This window comes from Sapajus apella, unplaced genomic scaffold (genome assembly GCF_009761245.1).
Source record: "Sapajus apella isolate SASKATOON/1434 unplaced genomic scaffold, GSC_monkey_1.0 scaffold43, whole genome shotgun sequence".
Classification (NCBI taxonomy): domain Eukaryota; kingdom Metazoa; phylum Chordata; class Mammalia; order Primates; family Cebidae; genus Sapajus; species Sapajus apella.
Genome location: NW_022436983.1, coordinates 20397627 through 20423099, shown reverse-complemented (window position 1 = coordinate 20423099; position 25473 = coordinate 20397627). Strand labels below are relative to the sequence as shown.

The 25473-nt window shown below is 43.8% G+C and overlaps 1 protein-coding gene and 1 long non-coding RNA gene across 2 annotated transcripts in view; one reads left to right on the top strand and one right to left on the bottom strand.

The window, feature by feature from the left end:
• Positions 1-25473, top strand: part of WASF2 (WASP family member 2) — a 41219-nt gene that overhangs the window by 10898 nt on the left and 4848 nt on the right. The window contains exons 2-8 of the mRNA XM_032301012.1: positions 5225-5397; positions 15646-15780; positions 16308-16461; positions 19214-19331; positions 20343-20473; positions 22595-22750; positions 24751-25265. Coding sequence (XP_032156903.1) covers positions 5268-5397; positions 15646-15780; positions 16308-16461; positions 19214-19331; positions 20343-20473; positions 22595-22750; positions 24751-25265 — 1339 coding nt within the window. The 5' untranslated portion in view covers positions 5225-5267. The remainder of the gene's footprint in view (positions 1-5224; positions 5398-15645; positions 15781-16307; positions 16462-19213; positions 19332-20342; positions 20474-22594; positions 22751-24750; positions 25266-25473) is intronic.
• LOC116566548 lies at positions 12622-23405 on the bottom strand. Its single transcript, XR_004275904.1, has 3 exons — positions 23319-23405; positions 20569-20571; positions 12622-12661 (listed from the first exon to the last, which is right to left on the bottom strand). It is a non-coding gene; the product is annotated as an uncharacterized LOC116566548 (long non-coding RNA).

Genomic DNA, 25473 nt, shown 5'->3' with positions numbered 1-25473 from the left:
CTGGTCCAAAAGACAATATTTTCCTTTGGAATTTTTTGGGTAGCTAACTCCCTGATCAGTCTGGGAGCCTCTTCGGTGTAAATAACCTCAGGGCTTTGTCTGGAACTTCCTTTGGGCCATTCTGAATCTCATAGGTCCTACTAACTAGACAAATGTAGACCTGGAGAAGGAGCTTGATTCATGACCATAATCCACCCCCTCTACGGTCCCTAAATGTGCTTCTGATTGTGTGTTCAGAATGCAAGTGGATGTTGGCTGAGTGAGGAGATTATGGCAGTTTGGGTAGAAACAAATCTAGAAATTTTAGAGCTGAGAAGCTTCTAATAGATTATTTAGCTTAGTCTGTTTATTTTGTAGATGAGGACACTAAAGCCCAGAATAAAAATTGTAACATCTTTGATTTAGTCTGACCTTCCAGCACCTTCTTAAATGCTAGAAATTTCTTCCGCAATATGCCTGATAGCTGGTCATCCAGAGGATGGGGCTAGAGAACTCATAACCTTAACTAAAGATAACCCATTCTACTATAGGACAATTCTAATTAAAATGACCTAGATAAATTGAAATCTACTTCCCTGTAACTTTTATATTCTCAGCAGTTCTAATTTAATTCCTCTTCTATGTAACATCTCCCAAGGTAAGACCTTCTCAAATCCCCAAATTAGCAGATATCACTATAGTATATAATTTCCCTAATCAAAGTAAAAGATGTCTGAAAAAGACCTTCACTGATTCCATAAAGACAGGGCATTCCACTCTTTCATGTATCCAGAATGTCCCTTTTTGACCAAGAACCACCACTTCATTGGTTTTCTTCACTTTCTCTGTGTTTCCTTCATTGGCGTTAGCATTCTGACACTTTTAATAAAGAAACATACATTTTATCACTTTGTGAATATAACTGTATAAAACTAAAGAGAGCAGTAGGTGGGGCTGAAGGGCTAGACTCGCCCCTGCAATTGCAGTCCATCTAGTTTCTCCACTCCTGTTGGCTAGCTGTGATGTGGTGAGCCTTTCCATTTCTACTTTCTCCTCAGCTGGTAAAGTTTCCCAATTGATCTTCTGTGCTTATGTAGAATGATTTGTCTAAAATGCAAATGTAGCCCTGATCTACTTCCGTAATTCAGTGGTTCCCCAACACCCAGTGCTCTATACCAGTAAAGTGCTGCTGATCATAGAGAAGCCTTTCTCAACTGGAGTTCCATGAGACAATTAAATCTTAATGTCATTAGGCATTCATCGTATGTAATATATTAACTTTTCTCCAGTGTGCGTAGAATGGCGCTAGTTACATACAGTTTTGAGGGGAATTGAGAAAACTGTCACTGTAATCATCTTTTTTGTTCTGTGGTTCAGTTGAGGAATCTAGTTATGAAAGACTGGAAGAGAGATAGTATATGTTCTTTAGGAGGTCCAGGATCACAGCTGGAAGCAGCCGCCAGGAAAAATACCTTGCAAAGCTAGTTTTGTCTTTAAATTTTTTTATGTAAATATTTCATTCCACCACATAATATGTCTATGGTTAAAAGTATTTTTAAATATTTATCAATGAGGGGCCGGGTACGGTGGCTTACACCTATAATCCCAGCACTTTGGGAGGCCAAGGTGGGGAGATGGCTTGAGGCCAAGAGTTAGAGACTAGCCTGGACAGCATAGCAAGGCCTCATTTCTTTTTCTTTCCTTTTTCTTTTTTAAAGAGGAGTCTCTGTCACCCAGGCTGTAGTGCAGTGGCACGATCTTGGCTCACTGCAACCTCCAAGGCCCCATTTCTCTAAAAAATAATAAATTAGTCAGTTATGGTAGCATGTGGCTGTAGTCCTAGCTACTTGGGAGGCTGAGGGGGGAGCATCACTTGAGCTCAGGAGTTTGAGGTTGCAGTGAGCTATGTTCGTGCCACTGCACTCCAACCTGGGCAACAGAGTGAGGCCCAGATGACAGAGTGAGACCCTGTTTCTTAAAATAAATAATAAGATAAAATGTTTATCAACAAATAGGATTTATTCTACAGGAGGATTTGCCTAGGGACTGTGGAACTACAAATAATTGCCTTTTTTTTTTTTTCTTTAAACCCTGTAGTGGGTATTTTATTTTATATATATTATTTAATATCTCTAGGAAAATTGCCCCCAAGATCACACAGATCAGTTAGTAAGGTGTACTAGTCAGGGTACTAACCTAAGAATGTCTTGACTCCGTAAAGCCCATACATTTTCTACAACTTGAGGTGTGAGACAGAAAGCCTGGAAATCCTTTTGCCCAATTCTAAGTTAATCATTTTCTGAATGTAAGATTTTTTCTTCTTGGTCAAGTTACTGTTGCGGTTCAGATCATGAATAATTTCATACTTCTTGTGCATACCAATCCTTGATTATCCAAAAGAAAAATGAGCAATGGTACATGTAATTTCACATAACAAGGAATCTTGTCCCTCTTTGGTGGCTTTGAAACAATCACTTCAAACAATAGCAGATAAACTTTTCTAATTGTTTTGTCCTAGTATATACTGACATATTGTTATTTCTTGAGTAGTCTCCCACTGATTGTGGGAACTGGCCTTTTTGACAAGAAGAAGGATAGGGTGGGATCTATACCGTCCAGTGCCTGCTGAATGGGCTGTTTTCTAACCATTTGCTTTTGAAAACTTGGTTCCAGGTAAACCCCAACCAGATAACATAGAGTTAATTCCATTTGTTCTGCTTTTCCAAGGTACCAAGTGCCAAGGTGTTAGAATTTGCCCCCCACACTCAATCTGAAATTTATATAGCCATCTGCAATCTAGTTTCTATTAGATATCCAGAGAGAAAGTCCAGAATGCCATCAGTGGTCACATTCAGCGCAGAATTTCAAGGCAGTCTGGTTCTTTTAGCTCCTCTGAGAAGCTGGAGTGAGTACTGAAATGATTACCAGCGGAAGAGCCACAGTGGCTGTTTTCAATCGTTCCTGGCCATACACCAAATTTCTGGTTGACCTTGAAAGTTTGAAATTTGGGAATCTAAGGACACCTAGAAGATGGTGTTCAGAGCCCTGCAAGGTGGTTTCATTTGGAACCTCCTCCCACCTTTCCTGTTCTAAACTCTCTTTTTACCATGTATTACTGAAGATTGCATCTTAGTACCTGATACCCCTTACATTAAATAAAAGAGGGAAAGAGTTAAATTGGGAAGTTCAGGATTTGGGCTAGAAAACCCTTGGGGTTAAAGGGGGAATTTAGCAGAGGATTGGAATGGAAATCATTTCCTGAGACAGTAGACAAGTATTCAGGAAACACCTCTGCACCCCAAAGATAGGCACAGCTGCCACACAGTGACTATTAAAGGGAGGTTCAAAGTTATAAGCAAACAGCTGATTCTCTTGGTTCTTGGGCTGTTGCTGTTGGTGACAGGAAATCTTGTTCCCCAAGCTGCTGGCTTCCTGTTTTATTTTTACTTGTAGCAGATCAGAATGTCCATAACAAGGAGCAGTCTGTTCCAAAGGGTTCTACTCCCCGTTTGAGCCTGAAAGGCTTTTTTTTTTTTTTTCTCTTTTGGTCAGACAATATGTCTGTAATGTTTAGTTTGGTTTAAGCATTTTGTATTCATAGTCAACTTTTTGGTGATGAGCTGGTGTTTTAAGATTTGATGTAAGTAAACCTGTTTTGCCTTTTTTTTTTTTTTTAAAAAAAAAAGGAGTTTATAATATTGGGGACTTAGCCCAGCTACTCAGAAGGCTAAGGTGGGAGGATCATTTGAATCAGGTGGTCAAAGCTATAGTGAGCTGTGATCGCACCATTGCACTCCATAGTGGATGACAGAGCAAGGCCCCATCTCAAAAAAACAAAAAGGCTGGGCGCAGTGGCTTATGCATATAGTCCCAGCACTTCGGGAGGCTGAGGTCAGAAGTTCAAGACCAGTCTGGGCTACATGGCAAAACCCCATCTCTACAAAAAATACAAAAATTAGCTGGGCGTGGTGGTACATGCCTGTGGTCCCAACTACTTGGGAGGCTGAGGTGGGAGGCTGGCTTTAGCCCAGGAGGTGGAGGTTGCAGTGAGCTGAGTTGCACCACTGCACTCCAGCCTGGGTAAGAGAATGAGACCCTGTCTCAAAAAAGAATAAAAAATAAGAAGAGAAATTGAGGATTTAGATATGTTAACTTTATGCTTTACCTTTTCATTTAAAGTGAATTTGTCATTTTCCCTAGCATGAAACCATTAGGCTGTTTTTGATTTCTTTAGTTTTACAAGATGTGGAGAAGAGGACCAGTCCAGCGTGCCTTGACTATAGTCACATCCATTTTGTGGAAATTAAAACCCTTTCCTATCCTTGTAAAACTAGGAATTTGGTAATCTAAATCTAAAACAAATAGCTCAGCATGAACCTGAAGTAATGGGGGATTTCCTAGGGAAAGGGGCTCAGCCTACCGGATAAGAAACAGTAACTGGAAGGTTTCCGGATCTGCTCCAGACATTTCCTGCTGTCTCTAGAGCCTTTTGGTTCAGGTGTGTTGAACCAGATGGAAGTGAGAAAGGGAGCTGTTGGGTAGAAGAGAAAGCACCAGGGAATCTTATAGCACAGTTTACTCAGCATCATGTTTGACATATTGAACGTGTAAAATTTTTACTTTATATTCTCTCATTCTGTCAATTTACAAATTAAACTTAATACTGGCATTAGTATTAGTCATACATGAACAGCCATCCACCAAGGAAGAACTGGAAAAGTTATATCCTGATGTATATCAATCACTATTGGCAGCTTGATTTCATTGTGGAGATTATCAGATGACAGTGCTCTTTTTTGATCTTTATAATTGGTGGCCCAGAATCTGATCTGTGCTGGTTATGAACACCCCAAGGATAGGATCTGTACCATCCAGTGCCTGCTGAATGGGCTGTTTTCTAACCGTGCCTCCTTGCCTCTGGGGACTCTTGTTGGTTGGAGCAGCAGTTGGCACTTTAAGGTTTCTGTGCTGCCTATGTACCTCAGGCAGCAGTCATCAGTCCAGAATTTCTAAACTTACATAGCGGATCTTCTAATAGCAAACCTTAAAAAGGGCAGAGGAGGGAGGACTTAAAAATGAAAGAAAAAGAAAGATAGGGGGAGTGAAGGTTGTTTTTTTTTTTTTTTTTTAAGAAATTTTTTTTTGTTGGAGGAGAGGAAAAAAAAAAAAAAAAAAAAGATTCTCACAGCCCTAGTGTGCCTGGAATTTGTGGTTGAGTAATACTTTCCTGTTATTTCTTTTTTAGGTTGTTTTTCATCATTCAGAACATTGCCTGAAGCAGGTCCACCATGCCGTTAGTAACGAGGAACATCGAGCCAAGGCACCTGTGCCGTCAGACGTTGCCTAGCGTTAGAAGCGAGCTGGAATGCGTGACCAACATCACCCTGGCAAATGTCATCCGACAGCTGGGCAGCCTGAGTGAGTGCCTCGGAGAGCCTGTGCTTTGCCCTCAGGGGTCGTTGGTGCTCTTTATTTAGTTTCCTTCTCCTCCTGCGTTCCTGTTTCTCCCCCATCTGCCTTCCCTAGGTAATGCGAAATGTATCCTCCCTCTCGTCCCCAAAGAGAGGCTCCCTTTTGGTGTAGCTTCTTCTCTTCAACCTTCTTTATCTACCACCACCCTCTAGGTTCCCTCCCCCTCCCCCTCCACCTGCTTCAACAGAAATCTGTGGGAAGGGTGGCAGGAAGGGCTGCAGCAAAAACTGCAGACGGAATGACAGAGCAGAATTCTGTGTGTGTAAAGTGGGAGGTTCACAGAGCAGTATCTTGGGTCGGGGAATGTGCCTGTAATTACATGAGCTGTTCGATGTAGCTTGACTTTGTTGAAGCCTCAAATGTGCCAATAGTCTTTATCTACCCAACACCCCCACCCCTTTTCTTCCCAAAGAGGAGCAAAGCAAACATGCCTTTGGAGAGATTCTGACTGACTTGTCCACCCTGGTACACATTTAATTGTGCTGCAAGCCCCCAGGTCCAAGTTCAGGGTACAAATTACTTCTGCAGTCTCTGGGGTATTGGGAGTTTTGCAAGCTGTGTGAACATACCGTGACACAAATAGTAGCTGGAGCCATTCTTCCTTAGGAGGAAGATGGGGGTTAGCCCAGACTGTTTTGGAGCTGAAGGAAAGCCAGCTCAACTATATATATTTTTTTAATTGGCAAGAATGAATGAGACTGCTTTGGGTGGGGTACATGCATGTGGTTTGGATTCATTCTGAAACAAGTTGACTTTGTTTGCTTGAAGCTGAGATATGGGAAGGGCAGATGCTTGGATTGGCTCTGCATTTGTCTAGTGCCACTCCAGCTCCCATAAGCACCTCCGTCAAAATGCCATTTAGTGATCTTCCTTAGCAAAGGCATCTTGATGTGAATTATTTCAGGCACTCACCCCTCCTATCGCATCACTGCCCTTAGTGAAGGCAGTGGAATATCAAGAAAGCCTGCATTCCCCTGGATAGCAATAGGCCCAGCCTTTAAAATAGGAGCCTGAGGAGACAGAACTGTATGACCAGATGATGTATGGAGTCTGAGATTCCTAAGCCTTCACCTACCTCAGGGACCATCTCAGTTGATCCAGGGCTTTGAAAAACCTAGATCGGGCATCGTGAAGAAATGAAACCCTGCCAGTGCCTGTCTTATACAAAAGAACATTGACAGTAGCACAACAGCAGTGCAGCTGACATGAAGGCTACAGAGAGCCCCACTGCTTTTTAAAGGCATAATTTCTGCCTCTCTCTCTTCCTGAGAAGGCCAAATGGGTAGAAGTCAATCACACACTGGTTCCTTCTTCACAGGACAAAGAATATCTAGTTAATGGTGTTCCTTATTTTCACTTACTGAAGTTATGCTCTCAGCTGTTTTTCCAGGGTGGTGTTGATGGGTGCCATTGCTCACACTTGCACTTGTGATCAGACCACTCCTATCTTGAGGAAGCTGATCTGAGGGCCAAAGTCACCTTATGCCCAAGGAAACAAGATTTTCTTACATTGTGGGGGCTAACTGACCCTTTATTCATCTGATAAACATGTGTTGAATGTATTTTATGTACCAGATGCTGAGGGGATACAGCAATAATAAGAAATGGTCTCTGCCCTCAGCTCATTATCTACAAGGGGAGACAGAAATAGATAATTCTTAACAGGAGCCGGGTGTGGTGGCTTACACCTATAATCCAGCACTTTGGGAGGCTGAGGTGGGTGGATCACGAGGTCAGGAGTTCGAGACCATGCTGGCTAACATGGTGAAACCCCGTCTCTACTAAAAATACAAAAAATTAGCCGGGCGTGGTGATGGGTGCCTGTAATACCAGCTACTCAGGAGGCTGAGGCAGGAGAATCACTTGAACCTGGGAGGCAGAGGTTGCAGTGAGCCGAGATCGCGCCACTGCACTCCAGCCTGGACAACAGTCTCAAAAAAAGGGGAGAGAATGGGGAGAGAGTGAGAAGGGAACCCACATTTGTTGATTGCCTACTTTATTCCGGGTTTGGATAAGATCTTGACATAGATTACTCATTTAGTCTTCTCAGTAATCCTTTGAGATTAGGTGGTGGTATTTTCATTTTTCAGATGAAGCAAAGAAGGCTCAAAAAAATGAGGTAACTTGGCTAGGTACAGTGGCTCATGCCTGTAATCCCAGCACTTTTGGAGGCTGAGGGGGGTAAATCGCTTGAGGTCAGGAGTTCAGGACCAGCATGGCCAACATGGTGAAACCCCATCTCTACTAAAAATACAAAAATTAGGCCGGGCGCGGTGGCTCACGCCTGTAATCCCAGCACTTTGGGAGGCCGAGGCGGGTGGATCACGAGGTCAAGAGATCAAGACCATCCTGATCAACATGGTGAAACCCCGTCTCTACTAAAAATACAAAAAATCAGCTGGGCATGGTGGCGCCTGCCTGTAATCCCAGCTACTCAGGACACTGAGGCAGGAGAATTGCCTGAACCCAGGAGGTGGAGGTTGTGGTGAGCCGAGATCGCGCCATTGCACTCCAGCCTGCGGAACAAGAGCGAAACTCCGTCTCAAATAAAACAAAACAAAAATACAAAAATTAGCTGGGCGTAGTGGCGCAAACCTGTAGTCCCAGCTCCCTGGGAGGCGGGTTGTGGTGAGCCAAGATCGTGCCACTGCACTCCAGCCTGGGCAACAGAGCAAGACTCCATCTCAAAAGAAAAAAAAATTAAGGTAATTTTCCTAAAGATATACAGCCAGTAAGAGGCAAAGTCACTGTTTAAATTCAGACTTCCTATGAATTTCTCAGCTCTGTCTCTGCCAATATTGCCCTGGTTCAGACTTCATTGACTTTCACCTAAACTATTACCCAAGCCTCCCTCTGCCTTCTTTCTTTGATCCAGCCCCCTTAAATTTGTCCTCTTATCCCTGCCAGAGTGATCTGCCTAAAACTTAAATCTCACTTTTTACTTTTATAATTCTGAATTTCTGAGGCTTTGAAAATTAATTCTGTGTTAACTTTTGTAATGTAACAAATGTTTTTATAGTCAGAGTATACATCTCAACTATTTCTTCTCTTCCTCTCTATGAAATTATTTAGATTCCTTGGCTTAGCATGCAGGACCCTCTAAGACCTGCCTTCCTTTCTAGACTCATTTTCTACAATCTCTTCCATTTTATAATCTTTTAAAAATCTTTTTACTTTTGAAAGAGTTTTGTTCTTCTTGTCTAGGCTGGAGTACAATGGCACGATCTTGGCTCACTGCAGCCTTCGCCTCCAGGTTGAAGTGATTGTCCTGCCTCAGCCTCCTGAGTAGCTGGGATTACAGGTACCTGCCACCATGCCCAGCTAATTTTTTGTATTTTTAGTAGAGATGGGTTTCACCATGTTGGCCAGGCTAGTCTCAAACTCCTGACCTACCTCCGGTTATCTACCCACCTCGGCTTCCCAAAGTGTTGGGTATACAGGTGTGAGCCACCATGCCCAGCCCTCATTTTACAGTCTTTTAAAATGGAAAAAGGGAGCCCAGCACAGTGGCTCAAGCCTATAATTCCAGCACTCTGGAAAGCTGAGACAGAAGAATTACTTATGCTCAGGAGTTTGAGACCAGCCCTGGAAACATACCAAGACCCTATCACTACAAAAAATTAAAAAATGATGCAGGTGTGGTGGTGCACAACTGTAGTCCCAGCTGGTTGGGAGGCTAAGGTGGGAGAATTGGTTGAGCCTGGGAGTTCAAGACTATTGTGAGCTGTGATCATACTACTGCACTCCAGCCTGGGCAACAGAGTGGGACCTTGTCTCAAATCAATTAATTAATTAATTTAAAGGAAAAAGAAAGGGAAGAAAGAATGAATTATCAATTACTAGTAATTCTCCTGAGACAGACTATGCTCTCTCATACTTCCATGCAGTGCTCTTGCTATCCTGCCTGGCTGAATAGCCCTTGCCATCTTTGGCTGCCTAGCTGCCTGTAGGAAAGCCCAGCTCAGGGATCTCCTCTTCCAGGTTGGGCTAAGAGCGCACTTTTGAGCTCCCATTACATGTCTATATTATCCTATCACATTATATTACAGATTACCTATGTCTCTTATACATAATTCAAAATTCTTGGGGCTGCGCACAGTGGCTCACGCCTGTAGTCCCAGCACTTTGGGAGGCCGAGGCGGGTAGATCACAAAGTCAGAAGTTCGAGACCAGCCTGACCAACATGATGAAACCCCATCTCTATTAAAAATACAAAAATTAGCTGGGCGTGGTGGCATGCACCCGTAATCCCAGCTACTCAAGAGGCTGAGGCAGGAGAATCACTTGAACTCAGGAGGCGGAGGTTGCAGTGAGCCGAGATCGTGCCACTGCACTCCAGCCTGGGCAACAGAGTGAGACTCTATCTCAAAAAAAAAAAAAAAAAAAAAAAAAATTCTTGGCCGGGTGCATTGGCTCATGCTCGTAATGTCAGCACTATGGGAGGTTGAGACAGGAGGATCACCTGGGCCCAGGAGTTTGAGACAGCCTAGGTAACATAGTGAGACCCTGCCTCTACAAAAAATAAACAAAATTAGCTTGGTGTGGTGACATGTACCTGTACTTCCAGCTATCTGGAAGGCTGAGGTGGGAGGATTGCCTCAGCCCAGGAGGTCAAAGCAGCAGTGCACTGAGATAGCGTGGCTGTACTCCAGCCTGGGCAACTGAAAAAAAAAAAGTCGAAGGTAGAAATCATGTGTTATTTGTCCTTGAACCCCAGTGTCTACCTTGTATAGTACCTGTCACCCAGCAGAAGCTTAGTAATGTTTGTCGAATAATTCATGTCTGTGTATTTCCCACGATTTCATGCTGTTGATGCACAAAGAATGTAAGAATGGAAAGAATACTTTCTGTGGGTAGTGGCAGCACAGGTGGGGACAGGCAGGGTCAAGGAATGCTTCATAGAAGAGGTTACGTTTGAATGGGACCTTGAAAGATGACTAGGATTTCATATAGCTGAGAGGAGTACAGGGAAGGGTTCATATGTGCTTCAGACTCATGACCTTGGCCTTATGTGCATTGTACCTAGGTGGAACTTCTCAATTTAGTAGTGAAAGTCTGATTATGAAATGGATAAAGCCTAAAACTAAAAATTCCACAGCCATAGATTGCTCCGTGACAGCACATCCAGAATTCTGATTTTTTCTCAGAACAGTAAGATTGGCATTTCGCATATTCGGTTGCCATATCTTAGGAAATATAGGTACAGCCAGCCAGCCAGCACTCTGGATCAGTATTGTGGCCACCCAGGAGAATGGAACCCCCACTTGGGTCATTAGAAAATCAAACTAGATATTGGGTTTCTGACTGACTGTAATGTGGGTGAGGGGGTGGGGCATGCCACTGGGGAGCTCCAAGACTCCCACTCAGACTTCAATAAGAGCAGCTTCACATTTTTAAAAATCAGTTTTACCTGTTCTTCTTCCGTGTAACATTTCATTTGAAGAGTTCTACTAAGGAAAAAAACAAAATTGAAGACTGCTTCCTGGAATCTTTTGCAGAATATGTTATCTGTTATGGATGTCCTGATGGATATTGGGTCTGTCTTGGTCATCTGAATGAGTGAAATTTAACTCTTGAGCAAGACATTTTGGTTTTCCCTAGTTCAGTATCACACTATTGTTTTCTGAAATTGGGAGTAATTTTTAGCACTTGAAGAATAGAGACTATCAAATTACTGATTGGAATTATATCTAAAATTTTTCTCTAAGCTTAAAACGGGGTATTTAGGCTAGGCATAGTGGCTCACGCCTATAATCCCAGCAGAGGAGGCCAAGGCAGATCATTTGAGGTTGGCAGTTCGAGACCAGCCTGGCCAACATGGTGAAAACCTCTTCCCTACTAAATATACAAAAATTAGCCAGACGTGGTGGCATGTGCCTTTAATCCCAGCTACTCCGGAGACTGAGGCAGGAGAATCTGTTGAACCCAGAAGGCAGAGGTTATAGTGAGCGGAGATCATGCCATTGCACTGCAGCCTGGGCAACAGAGCAAGACAATGTCTAAAAAATAAAAACATTTAACAACAAAAACTTAGGGTATTCAGAATTTACGTTTTTTTTTTTTTCTTTGGAGACAGTGTCGCTCCATTACTCAGGCTGAAGTGCGGTGGTGCGATCTTGGCTCACTGCAACCTTTGCCTCTTGGGCTCAAGCAATTCTCATGTATCAGCCTCCCGAGTAACTGGGATTACAAGCATGCGGCACCATGCCTAGCTAATTTTTGCATTTTTAGTATAGAAGGGGCTTCACCATGTTGGCCTGGCTGGTCTCAAACTCCTGCGCATCAGTGATTCACCCACCTCAGCCTCCCAAGGTATTGGGATTATAGGCGTGAGCCACTGCGCCTGGCCTTAGGTATTTACAATCTTAAGTCATGTAATGTGGTTGAGCAGTATAAGGAAGAATCTCATTGTAACAACTCACATTTTTAGCTCACTTAATCCTCAAGGTAACTTGATGGGTGGATATCCCTACTTTACAGATAAGGAAACTAAGGCTGGGAGATTGTGACTTGCTGATGAGTACACAAGTATAAATCTGAGACTGTGATTCAGATTTTCTGATTTGAAGTCAACTGCTCCTTGCATGTCTCATAGTATAGTTGTAAGTCTGCTTTGGGCCTGAATTGAGACAGTGAGGAAGCCTTCACATCACCTCACTTCCTCTTAAAATAGAGATTTTATTGTTAGCAGTTTTAAATATTGAGGTTCTTTGTAAGATTTTATCTTGAAAATCACTGTGCCACACTGAGCCTCTACTCCCACTGTCACTACCCCCTTCACTTAAGGAGCAGGAAATCCTAGGTACTCTCTTGGTGACTCTCTTGGTGTAAGGTGATTGGGTTTTTTTTTTTTCCCCCTCCAGAATAGCTAGATGGTTAATAGATATTTTTCTTTTCTTCTTCTTCTTCTTTTTTTTTTTTTTTTGAAATGGAGTCTTGCTCTGTCGTCCAGGCCAGAATGCAGTGGTGTGATCTTGGCTCTCTGCGACCTCCGCCTCCCGGGTTCAAGTGATTCTCCTGCCTCAGCCTCCCTCCCACGTAGCTGGGATTACAGGTGCCCACCACCATGCCCGGCTAATTTTTTATATTTGTAATAGATACAGGGTTTCACCATGTTAACCAGGATGGTCTCGATTTCCAGACCTTGTGATCTGCCTGCCTCGGCCTCCGAAAGTGCTGGGATTACAGGCGTGAGCCACCACACCCAGCCCTTTTATTATTTTATTGTTTTATTTATTATTATTATTATTATTATTATTATTATTGAGATAGGCTGAAGTATAATGGCGCAATCTCGGCTCACTGCAATCACTGCCTCCCAACTTCAAGTGATTCTCATGTTTCAACCTCCTGAGTAGCTGAGATTACAGGTGTATGTCACCACAGCCAACTTTTTTTTTTTTTTGGGAGATGGAGTCTCCCTCTGTTACCCGGGCTGGCGTGCAGTGGCTCAGTCTTTGCTCACTGTAACCTCTGCCTCCCAGGTTCAAGCAATTCTTCTGTCTTAGCCTCCTGAATAGCTGGAGTTACAGGCACCCGCAGTCACATCCAGCTCGTTATTGTATTATTAGTAGAGACAGGGTTTCACCGTGTTGGCCCAGCTGATCTTAAACTCCTGACCTTAGGTAATCCCCCCACTTTGGCCTCCCAAAATGATGGGATTACAGGCATGAGCCACCACGCCCAGCCTTCTATTATTATTTTTTATTTTTTTAATTTATTTTATTTATTATTATTATTTTTTAAAGACAGGGTTTCACCATGTTGGTCAGGCTGATCTTGAACTCCCAACCTCAGGTGATTCGCCCGCCTTAGCCTCCAAAGTGCTTGGATTACAGGTGTGAGCCACCACGCCCGGCTCCAACCTTCTATTATTTTTAACAGATATTTTTGAGCTTGATTTATTTTCTACACATAATGTTGCATATTTCTCTGTTTTAGCCTTCCAAACACAATTTTCCATTACCTAGACGAGCATGATACAGTATGGCTAATAAATATATTAGCCATATTTTTAACAGGGATCAAATAAAATCCTCAACTTGCAGGATAGAAACGCTCATCAGCTGATTTGAGTTATTTGAGCTCAGGAGCTTCCCATAATTGTTTAGGTCACAAACCATTCAGTATGCAAGGACTTGCTTCTTCCTTGATTAGAAATCCTTATTGACTTAAATTTACCAGCAATTCAAAATATGCAGTTGATTGGTCTTATCCCCACTCTTCAGGTTGTACTGCAGTTCACCTGAAGGTATGGTTTTGACCTTTTAGGCTATTTTTTTTCCCCTCAAATATGGACTAAGCATAATGTAGTTTTGAAGCTAAAAATTGAGCCTACTTTAAATAATTCTCAAAAAAAAATTATCATTTGATTGTCCACAGTCTCTTATGCCTGCCTTCACCTTGCAAGTACGAAGCTCAGGTGGTAGGGTCGGGCGCAGTGGCTCATACCTATAATCCCAGCACTTTGGAGGCTGAGGCAGTTGGATCACCTGAGGTCAGGAGTTCAAGACCAGCCTGGCCAACATGGTGAAACCCTGTCTCTACTAAAAATACAAAAATGAACCTGGTGTGGTGGCAAGCACCTGTAATCCCAGCTACTCAGGAGGCTGAGGCATGAGAATTGGTTGAACCCAGAAGGAGGAGGCTGCAGTGAGCTGAGATTGTGCGCCACTGTACTTTGTCCTGGGGGATAGAGCAAGACTGTCTCCAAAAAATAAAAAAGAAGAAGCAGCTCAGATGGTATATTTATTTGTATGCACCACTTTTCATTCCTAGTAAGAATGTGCCTGTGGCTTGGAATGACAATATAGAGGTAGTGTCAAATTGCTGTTATGTTTCTTTGGCTGCAAATTCTCCCTGCATTCCAGGGTTGAAAGTACGGAACTTTTCTTTTTCTAAAAATCAAGACATTGTGGAAAGAGACCACTGGTATGTTGTTTTTCATAGAGGGCTTGGAAGTTTCAGCTTTCACTTTGTTCCTGAGATATAGATTTGAAGGATTGTAACCTAGAGAAAAGACTTTGAAAGTTATAGGTTACAGCCCGGGTGTGGTGGCTCAACACCTGTAATCTCAGCACTTTGGGAGGCCAAGGTGGGTGGATCACTTGAGGCAAGAGTTTGAGACCAGCCTGGGCAACCTGGCAAATCCCTGTCTCTACTAAAAATACAAAAATTAGCCTGGCATGGTGGTGCTCACCTGTAATCCCAGCTACTCACGAGGCTGATATGTGAGAATCTCTTGAGCCCAGGAGGCAGAGGTTGCAGTGAGCCAAGATCACACCACTGTACTCCAGCCTGGGCCACAGAGGGACTCTGTCTCCAAAAAGAAAAATAGAAAGAAAAAAGAAAAGAAAGTTATAGGTTATAAAACATAAAGTAATCTTTCCACCTCTTAGAAGTTGTGCATCTCTGATAAGGTTAGGACCCCTCAAAGATACCACAGCTAATCATGGTTGTTGACTATACTTTTAAGGCTCCATTCAGGAACTAATTTCTTATTTTTCATGTTAATTTTAGATACCTAGAACGTCCTCTGAACTCCCAGTCTGTTTTTCAGAACCATTTTATAAGGTGCTTTTACAGAACAGCAAGAGGCTAAAGGCTATAGGCAAATGTGTAGGGTTTTTTTCTTTTCTTTTTCTTTTTTTTTTTTTTTTTTTGAGTTTTACCCTGTCACCCAGGCTGGAGTGCAGTGGCTGGATCTTGACTCACTGCAACCTCCACCTCCCAGGTTCAAGCGATTCTCCTGCCTCAGCCTCCCTAGTAGCTGGGATTATAGGCTCCTGCCACCACACCTGCCTAATTTTTGTATTTTTAGTAGAGATGGGGCTTCACCATGTTGCCCAGGCTGGAAATGTGTAGAAATATTATCTGTTCTTCCAAGCTTAATTTTTTGCATTAGACCTTTCAGTTTTATTCAGCCTGTTTTGAGTTTCATGACTGTTCACAGTCTGTCAAGAACGCTCTATTAGTTATAGAACATATGCAGATTTCCTAAACTATGAAGAGTATTTCTCTGTCTCCAAGAGCAGTTATCTGCATATAGCCCAAACCATCTTAGGGTATGTGTGTATGTATGTATGTATATATGTGTGTGTTTGGGAGTTAGGGAATATGATCTTTAGTAGCCAGTTTTTCTGACCATTTATGTTACTTCTATGCACTAGTGACTTGTTTCTTTGCTCTTCCCAGGTAAATATGCAGAGGACATTTTTGGAGAGCTCTTTACTCAGGCAAATACCTTTGCCTCTCGAGTAAGCTCCCTTGCTGAGAGGGTTGACCGACTACAAGTTAAAGTCACTCAGCTGGATCCCAAGGAAGAAGAAGGTAAGAAAGTTAAGCTCAACATTTGCAGGCTCTGCTGAACAGTTTTGTAGAATTTTTTCCCTGATTTATAAAAAAAAAAAAAGTGAGGGGAGAAATCACAGAGACCTATAGAGTTCTGCTTTGAAATGACACAAGGCTGAGTGGTGGGAAGAACCTTTCTAGCTCTACCACACCCCCATGTACTCCTTTCTCCCATACCCCTAATTCCTTCTTTCTCAGATTTCCCCTCCCTCAATCGTATTCTGCTACCATAAAAGTACTTGGAAGATTCATTCCTCCTAAGGAGAGGCCTGCTAGATCTAGCCACATAGTAAACCTTTGTGTTGCCTCATTTTGTTCAGTCGTGAAATGACTGGGCTGCTGACAGCCTTGTGGGGCTTCCCCAAGCAGGAGGGAAAAAAAAAAAGCCTGGCTGCAGACAGCGGCGGCCAAGAAATGCAGCAGCTGAGGCCTCTCCGACTGGTGTGACTCAGTGTTTGCTCAAATAGCCTGTCGTCCATTTTCTAATGCCTTCCATCTTCTCTCAGTGTCACTACAAGGAATCAACACCCGAAAGGCCTTCAGAAGCTCCGCCATTCAAGATCAGAAACTTTTTGACAGAAACTCTCTCCCAGTGCCTGTCTTAGAAACATACAATACCTGTGATACTCCTCCCCCTCTCAACAATCTTACCCCTTACAGGTAATGGTCAGCTAGCTCCTCCCTTTTTCAACCTATGGTTAATAACACTAGATTGTCTTTTTATCTGAAGTGGTTGTTTACATCAGAGGCTTGTATTTAAAAGCTTACTGCCTACCCCAATGTTGTCTGTGGTGGCAGAAACTAAAATTTACCCCATAGACACTTGTCACTTATTATTGTTTGGTTTCTGAAATGCATAGTGAGTATAATATATATTGAAAGTTTACTGTAACATTGCATGCTACAGAGTTTAATTTCATATAAGCCAGGTCCATCTTGGATTCCATCCAAGGAATTTAGTTATTATAGAACCAAAAGGACTTTGTTACAAGGCGGTCCTACAGCATGGATCCCAGGGGCAACATTCTAGCAAGGCTCCCACTTACTTGGAAACCACTAGATTACCAGATGTTTGGGCGTGTTAGTGGGGCCAGCCTCTTGGACTGGCTGCTCTGGGCCCAGAGGGGTCTTTCCAAAGCTTAAGGAATAATTGGCATTCTTCCAAATGAGCATTGTTCACTTTGTTTTGAACATCCTTTAGACATTTCCTTCTGAAAGGACCTACCCTGCTGTGACTGGACTTGAAAAACAAGGTAGCCTTATAGACAACTTAAAGCCCCTCTCCAGCAGTGGTTTGGTAGTTTTGCCATCCTGCAAAAAACCACTGAAGAGGGGCAGAAGGCGAATATTTATCTTGCTTACATCCATACGTATCTTTGGAGCAGGTAAAAAGTAATTACAGATAACTGGAGGCAGATGTCTTCTATTGGACGTGTATACTACAAGGTAGAGAGAGAGTGTGTGTGTGTGTGTGCACGCGCACGCATGCGCACACACATGCACATGCGCATCCCCATGTGAAATTCAAGAACGCCAGTCTGATTCAGGGAACCTTCTCACACAGATATAAAGTACATGGCATCTGTCCTTCGTTTTACTGTGTAAAATTATGTTTTCCCCTTGGCTTTCAAAGAGACCAGCATAGCAGGACAGAGATTTGACTCTGTATTGAGTCTAGTTGGGTTTGGGCAGAGGGGATGTGGAGCAGAAAGGGGTCGTACAGCTAGTAATATTGTAGGGAGTGTGACTTAGGGTTTGTGATAGGATTGGATAAACAAATGATATTAATAGAATTTTTTTCTTCAGTTAGTGGCATTTTTCTTTTTAACATACAGTATCAGAATTAGCATGGCCTCTCAATTACCTGAACTTGGCCTAACAGAAATAACTGGTGTATATCTAACTCAGAAGAAGATTTAATACAGAAATCATTAATGTGGCCAGGCACGGTGGCTCATGCCTGTAATCCCACCACTTTGGGAGGCCGAGGCAGACAGATCACAAGGTCAGGAGTTTGAGACCAGCCTGACCAATATGGTGAAACCCTGTCGCTACTAAAAATACAAAAATTAGCTGGGTGTGGTGGCACGTGCCTGTAGTTCCAGCTACTCAGGAGGCTGAGGCAAGAGAATCACTTGAATCTGGGAGGCGGAGGTTGCAGTGAGCCGAGATTGTGCCAGTGTGCTTCAGCCTGGGTGACAGGTGAGACTGTCTCAGAAAACAAATGGCTGGGCACAGTGGCTCATGCCTGTAATTTCAGTACTTTGGGAGGCCAAGGTGGGCAGATCACAAGGTCAAGAGGTCTAGACCATCCTGACCAACATGGTGAAACCCCTAAAAACACAAAAATTAGCTGGGTGTGGTGGCACATGCCTGTAGTTCCAGCTACTCAGGAGGCTGAGGCATGAGAATCGCTTGAACCCAGGAGGCGGAGGTTGCAGTGAACTAAGATCACGCCATTGCACTCCAGCCTGGCAACAGAGCTAGCTTCTGTCTCAATCATTAATGTTTGATTTGGAAGTGCTTTCTGTGTTGTGATAGGATTGGAGAGAGGGAACAGAATTGCCTTTCCAGTTCTTTTCAGTTCAGAATAATGTTAAGATAAATGTTCACTCCTAAGCACATATTTTCTGGATAGTGAGAGGGCTTTATCCATGCCAAAGTGCAAGATTCCAACCACGACCATTGAGTCTGGCAGATAGCCCTTATAAGGACGCGCAGTGACTTATGCTGTCCCACTGGCACAGCCACTAATTAGGGACTGGTGATTAAACCTTGTGGTCTTAACAACAGCTGGCCGTCTTTTTTCACTGGAGCCCCCTTGTGGTTGGGGTGTATGTGGATGCTGAGCTATTTTAGAAGGGAGCAAGAAGGTGGAGTGGTTATCTGTGTGTGCAGAGAAATAACAGCTGTACACACACACACTTTTCATGTATATATGTGTACATATGCATACACATGAACCTCCACATGTATACACAGATTTCCAGTGGGTGGAAAGCTACTGATGTCCTAGAGAGTCCTGGGGAACTGGTGGGAAAAGAGGAACCAGTGGTAGAAATTCCCTCTGATGTACCAGGATATCCGAATATCCTCAGGGAGATGTCTGTGGCCATGCAGATCATTAGAAGTAATCAGAATCCCTACTGCTATCACCTGTTCTTGCCCTGACAATGCAAATTATCTACCAGGAATTGAAAGTAAGGCTAAGGTTCTTAAAAAGCCTGATAAGTAGAGAGGTACCATTCAGGGGCATTGAAATGCTGGTATGGGAGAGGAAATATGCAATCGATTCAAATGACTTCTTGATTCCTTGGTGTAAAAACTGCTAACTGGTAGGTGTTTGGAATATTGGATTTGGTTGGGAGCTCATCTGTCTACTGACAGCTACTTGTCTTCATTTCTATCCCAGGGATGATGGAAAAGAGGCACTCAAATTCTACACAGACCCTTCATACTTCTTTGATCTTTGGAAGGAGAAGATGCTGCAGGACACCAAGGATATCATGAAAGAGAAGAGAAAGCATAGGGTGAGGGGAGAGGGGCCTCTGTTCTCCACATCAGTAGGCACGATTGTGGAGGGGGGATAAAAAGGAAGCCAGTCTTATGTGAAGTAATCATTTTGAGTGGCTGCTTGCTTGGATGCCAGGTGAAACTCTTAAAAAAATGTGGCCACACCAAGCACAACCAAGATGAAAGTATAAATCACACCAAAAATGTGTTTGTTCCCCCCAGCGCTATTAACAATTGAGTATATTCAGGCTGAGTTTTAGAAATTGACTTTTCTATTCACCATTTATTTCTCTTGCAATTTGCACCTGACTCTGCTGGACATGCAAGCTAGGCTAGTCCCTTCCCCGCCAGTTTTGCAGCTCATTTCTCAGAGATGAGCACAAGGTTCTGCAGTGTTTGATTTGCAACAGGAGCAGTTTAACACCTTCACTACTGGTTGGGTGGGGCCGGGGTGGGGGGATATGTGTAGGTTTTGGAGATTCTTCCTCCCCATAGAGTCTTCCTGATATGTATGTGACCTACCAGTTGCAACCTCATTCCTATTAAGCATGGCTGCCGGGAGGCCCAAGAGAGTGCCAGGGGCAAGAGCAGCTGCACAGCCTGAAAAATTCTTCATTGATTTTTTTTTTTTTTTTTTTAACTATTTCCTTATATATGCCCCAGATAACCGTAGGTCTCATTACATCTCATCTCTCTTTACTGATCTTTGGGGCTCAGCAAATAATAAATAGCTATTTACTAACTTCTAGCAGTTAGAGATTTTCAAAAATGTGAATGAAAAGAGGTAGTGGGTTTCCCATTGCTGGAGGCATTTGAATGTGGGATTGAGCAAATGTTTCACCTAGGGGATGGTGTGGATTAGATGACCTCTAGATCACGCCAAACCCAGTAATTCTGTAAGTTTTGTAGTTATTGTATGTTGTCTAGGTAGATCATCTCTTAGATATGCATCCATGAAGATGGGTAGAATTTTAATGAAGAACTTTGGAAAATGTTCTACAAAGACCTGCCTGTTCTTTTCATTATAGAAAGAAAAGAAAGATAATCCAAATCGAGGGAACGTAAACCCACGTAAAATCAAGACACGTAAGGAAGAATGGGAGAAAATGAAGATGGGACAAGAATTTGTGGAGTCCAAAGAAAAGCTGGGGCCTTCTGGGTAGGTAATGCCTTTGTGCTGTCGGCAGCATTCTTTGAAGGGGCTGGGGACCTGGGGACAACAGTCTGACAGCTCTGGTGTGACACCTTTCACACCCCCTGAAGTCTGTCTGTGTGTCTTAGATCAATACCACTATTAATCAGCTACTTTAAAGTGCATCCATCTGGTGATTAAAGTTTGCTAAATAAATCAAGAGACTCAGCAATTTAAATGAGGTGACTGGAGTGGTCTGGAAAAGAAAGCCCATGGCTCCTAGTGCCCTTACTCTGCGAGACACTGACACATCTCAGGGCCCCAGAGGAAAGACTGGAAAGGGAAGAAGAAAAGTGGTCTTGGGAATCCTTTGCCTCCGGAGCATTGATTTGAAGGTCATGCCTAAGAACTGGGCATTTCACTCTGAGGGCTGGGGAGGGCCGGGCAAGGAAGTTGTTCACATCACTGAAGCAACTTTTCAGTCAGCTTTTGTCAGTCTTGGGAGAGAGGCTGGCCAAGGGACTGAATGCAGACCTCATAGACAGTGTGGGAAAGGTTGCTCGGCCAGTATTGAGGCTATATATCTCTGCGAAGAAATAAGAGGTGTCAGTCTGACTCCATTTCCCAATACCAAATCACACTGGAGGTTTAAAGACGGGGGAAAGATGGTTTTAAAGCTTGGTTTGATGCTTATCCTGGTACCTGACCTGGTTGACATTCAAAGCCAAGTCACCATGACTGCTTGGAATGAATGTCGCCCTGGTTTTTTTCTCTAAATACATTGCATCATGGCTGTCAGAGAACCATGCCAGCCTATGCTGGGTGTCTAGGAATGATAAAAGGAAAGAGTTGAGTTGTTCTAGCTATTAGAAATAACTCTACATGAAAATCTTGACTTTTAAAAATCTTGACACTTCTGACACTTGTTCTTCATGGATTAAGAGATCTGTTTTAAAGAGTGATGAAGACGGTGAAAGGAAAAAATGAACCTTTTTCTTTCCTAGGAAACCACCCCTGAGGGTACCTTCATTACCTTCACCTCCCAGTAAAGGGGGCCATTTTGTTGCATGGACCCATCCTGTTCAGACAGGCAGTTGTCACAGGTTCAGTGATTCTAAAGCCAGAAGCTTGCATGTTCAGAATGCCAGCTACCCATGTGTGTCTTTTTTTCGTGGAGTAGGAAGATGAGGATTTGCCTCCCATTTTCCTGTTGTCCAGGCGGTTTGGAGTTGGGCTGCATGGCTAGTCTATCTGGACATGCCTGTTGGTGAACCTATAAAGAGACGTGCCAAGGCTCCAGGGCTCCAGGCCTTGGGGATTTTCCACATCACAGAATCTTTAGATTCAGTTAGTTTCCTCCAACTCTGTTCTCCCTGGGGTTTGTTTTAGATGAGTTCTTTAGAACCCAACAATGGTGGAAAGAGGGCGGGAGGTGGAGCATAGCAGGCCAGATTTTGCTAGCTGATGCTTGTGTATTTGTGCTTGTTTGAAGTTTTGTTGTTGTTCACCCAGAACAAATTCACCCAAGGCCCAGTGCACTGAGGGACAGGTTTTCATGAGGCAAGCCCTAGCACCCTACTTTAATTGTCAGCTCATTTTGTTTGATAAGAGACCTGGCAGAAAGACCACATTTACTACCTCATAGCACCCTGCATTCATCCTGAGCTTCATTTTGCAATCCAGTGCCTCCTTGGCCTTCGAGCTCCCCAGAGGCTTGCTGACCTCAAAATCAGGCTGTGTGCCAGTCACATGTTTGCAACTCACTAGCCTGTGTGACTTGGCTTCACCCTTTGCGACAGGACAGGCTTTGGGATTCAGGTATATCTGCACCTGACACTGGGGAGAGAATTTAAAAGAACTGCCGGGTTTGACAAGGCCAAGACTGGGCAAGGAGCAGCATAGTTTTGATAATCTGGGGTTGAATCCTGTTACCACAAACAATTCAGCAGAAATATCTGAGATATATTTGACAATAGAATATTTAGTCTTAAAATAAAATTTCAGTGTAGCAGAAAATATACGGGAAATATACCTATTTTATTTCTCCCTAATAGCTTTTGTATCAAATGCACTTTTGTAGTACCTTTTAAGAAGAAAACCCACTCAGGCTCTTTAAATGACACTTTTTGGCATTCGGTTCATTGTCAGGTATCCACCCACCTTGGTGTACCAGAATGGCAGCATTGGCTGTGTTGAAAACGTGGATACAAGCAACTATCCACCACCACCACAGTCAGACTCTGCTTCTTCCCCTTCTCCTTCCTTCTCCGAGGACAACTTGCCTCCCCCACCAGCAGAATTCAGGTAAATGGTGGCACCTATTCCATCCTCTATTGGTGGTTATACACTCAAGAACAAAAGAATGGACCAAGAGCAGTGGCTCACACCTTTAATCCCAGCACTTTGGGAGGCCAAGGCGGGAGGATCTCTTGAGGCCAAAAGTTCAAGACCAGCCTGGGTAACATAGCAAGACCTCATCTCTACTAAAAATAAAAAAAAAATAGCCAGGCATGGTGGCACCCACCTGTGGTCCCAGCTACTCAGGAGGCTGAGGTAGGAGGATCACTTGAGCCTGGGAGGCTAAGGCCGCAGTGAGCCATGATCATGCCACTGTACTCTAGCCTGAGTGACAGAGCGAGCCAAAAAAAAAGATAAGAATTCAAACCCTAGATCAAGACTATTAAAATAACTTCAAACAAAACTGTCTAGATAATAGAAACAATTAACATTTACCCAGTATTTGCAAGGTGCCAGGCATTATGCTAAACACTGTCCCTATTTTACAGATGAGTAAACTGAGGCACAGAGGGGTCAATGAAATGACCCAAAAGTCACAGCCAGTAAGGGCAGAGCTCTGATTGGCCAGTTGGACTAGAACCTGTTTTCTTAACTACTCCTGACTATACCTGAACAAATAAAAGTCACCAACTTTTTTTCTTTAACTCATCATGAAATGAAGTGGTACAAACTGCTGTCCATGAAATAGTTGCAAATACCTTGCCGAGTTGTCTAGGAACCTAGCATAGAGTCACTTCCTCTCTTACTGCTTCTGGTTAGTTTCGCTGCTGTGTAGAATCTCCAGAAAGAACGAAACAAAGGGAAGAGAGGGGTGAAACTCCAAATTTGTCCATTTTGCTATTTGTCAGTGTCCCTGGCAGAGGTGTACAGAGGACGTGTTAGGCAGTAACACTTCAGTAACACATTGAAAAGAGATCTGAGAATTGTTCAGATTGCACTGTTTTCTCAGTTACTTTTGTCATTTCTGTAGCCCGACAAATGAGAGCTTTGAAAGGTGCACTTTTCTCCTTGAATACTGCTTAATTAGAGATTGAATGTGTTGAGGACCCCTCAGATGGAGACCTAAAGCAGTGCTGCCCTCCTACTCTCCCCTCATTCTTCTTGGCCCTTGAAACCATTAATCCCAAATATCCTTCTGCTTACGAAATCACTCCTGCTGGTTGCCCTGTCAGATGCAGCTAAGGCTTGAAGGTCTATGGAAAATTCCAAAATGGCTGCTTTTCTAAGGAGTAGCTGTTAGATACAAAGGTGGAAAAAGAAAACCTGCAGCCTCACACATGGCCTGAGACCTTGAAGCTGCATCCGAGCAAATCTGATCCCAGGAGAGGTGTAGCTTTAATCCTCTTTCAAGCCTGGGTCAGGAGTCTGGTGGCACATTCATTTCCCATCTCTGCAGATTCTGAGATTGAGATTCATTCTCTCTCAAGATTTCCCCACATGAGCACTGAAGATGCATTCACCTAAATCTGTATCCCACTCAGGTGTGGTCAGCCTGGCTTGGGTTTCCTGCCCTCTCCAATGCTGGTAAATGTTAATAGCCTGAGAAACAGATCCTGGTGTGTGGGTGGGTGGTTGAATTTTTATTCCGGTTCTCTCTTGTATGCACCCTTAATCCTGGCTGCAGGTTTAAACTGACAACTGCCATGGACCATTCTTAGAGAAGGGTTCAGGAGGGTGCCTTCCCCAGGAGAGCTGAAAAGGTAGAGGGGTGCCTAAGAGACGTCTCAGCCAGCCCTTACCTGATAGAGGAATCTGAAGTCCACTTCTTTCAGGTAGTTTTACTCAATCTGGCTATCCTCCTCTACAGGTGGGAAGCTCATTACCTTACAAGGATGCTTATTTTTTTATTGGTCTGTTCTGACCATAGGTAGGCTTTTCTTTCTGTTTGAGCCAAAGTGAAATAGTATAGTCAACCAAGATAAACCTCGGCATAGAGACAAGGCTAACTGTAGGTAGGTGTTTGCATTCTAAGAGTGATGGTGAGTCTTTTTTCTTTGACCTTTTAGTTACTCAGTGGACAATCAAAGAGGATCTGGTTTGGCTGGACCCAAAAGATCCAGTGTGGTCAGCCCAAGCCATCCACCACCAGCTCCTCCTCTAAGCTCTCCGTCAGGCCCTAAACCCGGGTTTGCTCCACCACCTGCCCCTCCGCCACCTCCCCCTTCGATGATAGGCATCCCACCTCCACCACCACCTGTAGGATTTGGGTCTCCAGGGACCCCTCCACCACCGTCACCTCCATCTTTCCCACCTCACCCTGATTTTGCTGCCCCTCCACCTCCTCCTCCACCGCCGGCAGCTGACTACCCAACTCTGCCACCACCTCCCTTGTCCCAGCCAACAGGAGGAGCACCTCCCCCTCCCCCTCCCCCTCCTCCTCCGGGGCCCCCTCCTCCCCCTTTCACTGGTGCAGATGGCCAGCCTGCTGTACCACCACCACTTTCTGATGCCACCAAGCCCAAGTCTTCCTTGCCTGCCGTGAGTGATGCCCGTAGCGACCTGCTTTCAGCCATCCGTCAAGGTAAATCCCAGTGGTGGGTCTGGGACTATGGAGCCTTGTCTTTCTGAAGCTGGGATGACTGATTGGGGGATGTGGGAGGGGGCTGTGTGCCCTTCCCAGGAATAGCTTTCGTTGGGTGGGGAGAGATTGGGGCATGAGGCCTAGGAGCAGCCTGAGAAAAGGCTTCACCCTGAAAATATGGAGATTGAGATTTCTTTCCACCTTGGTT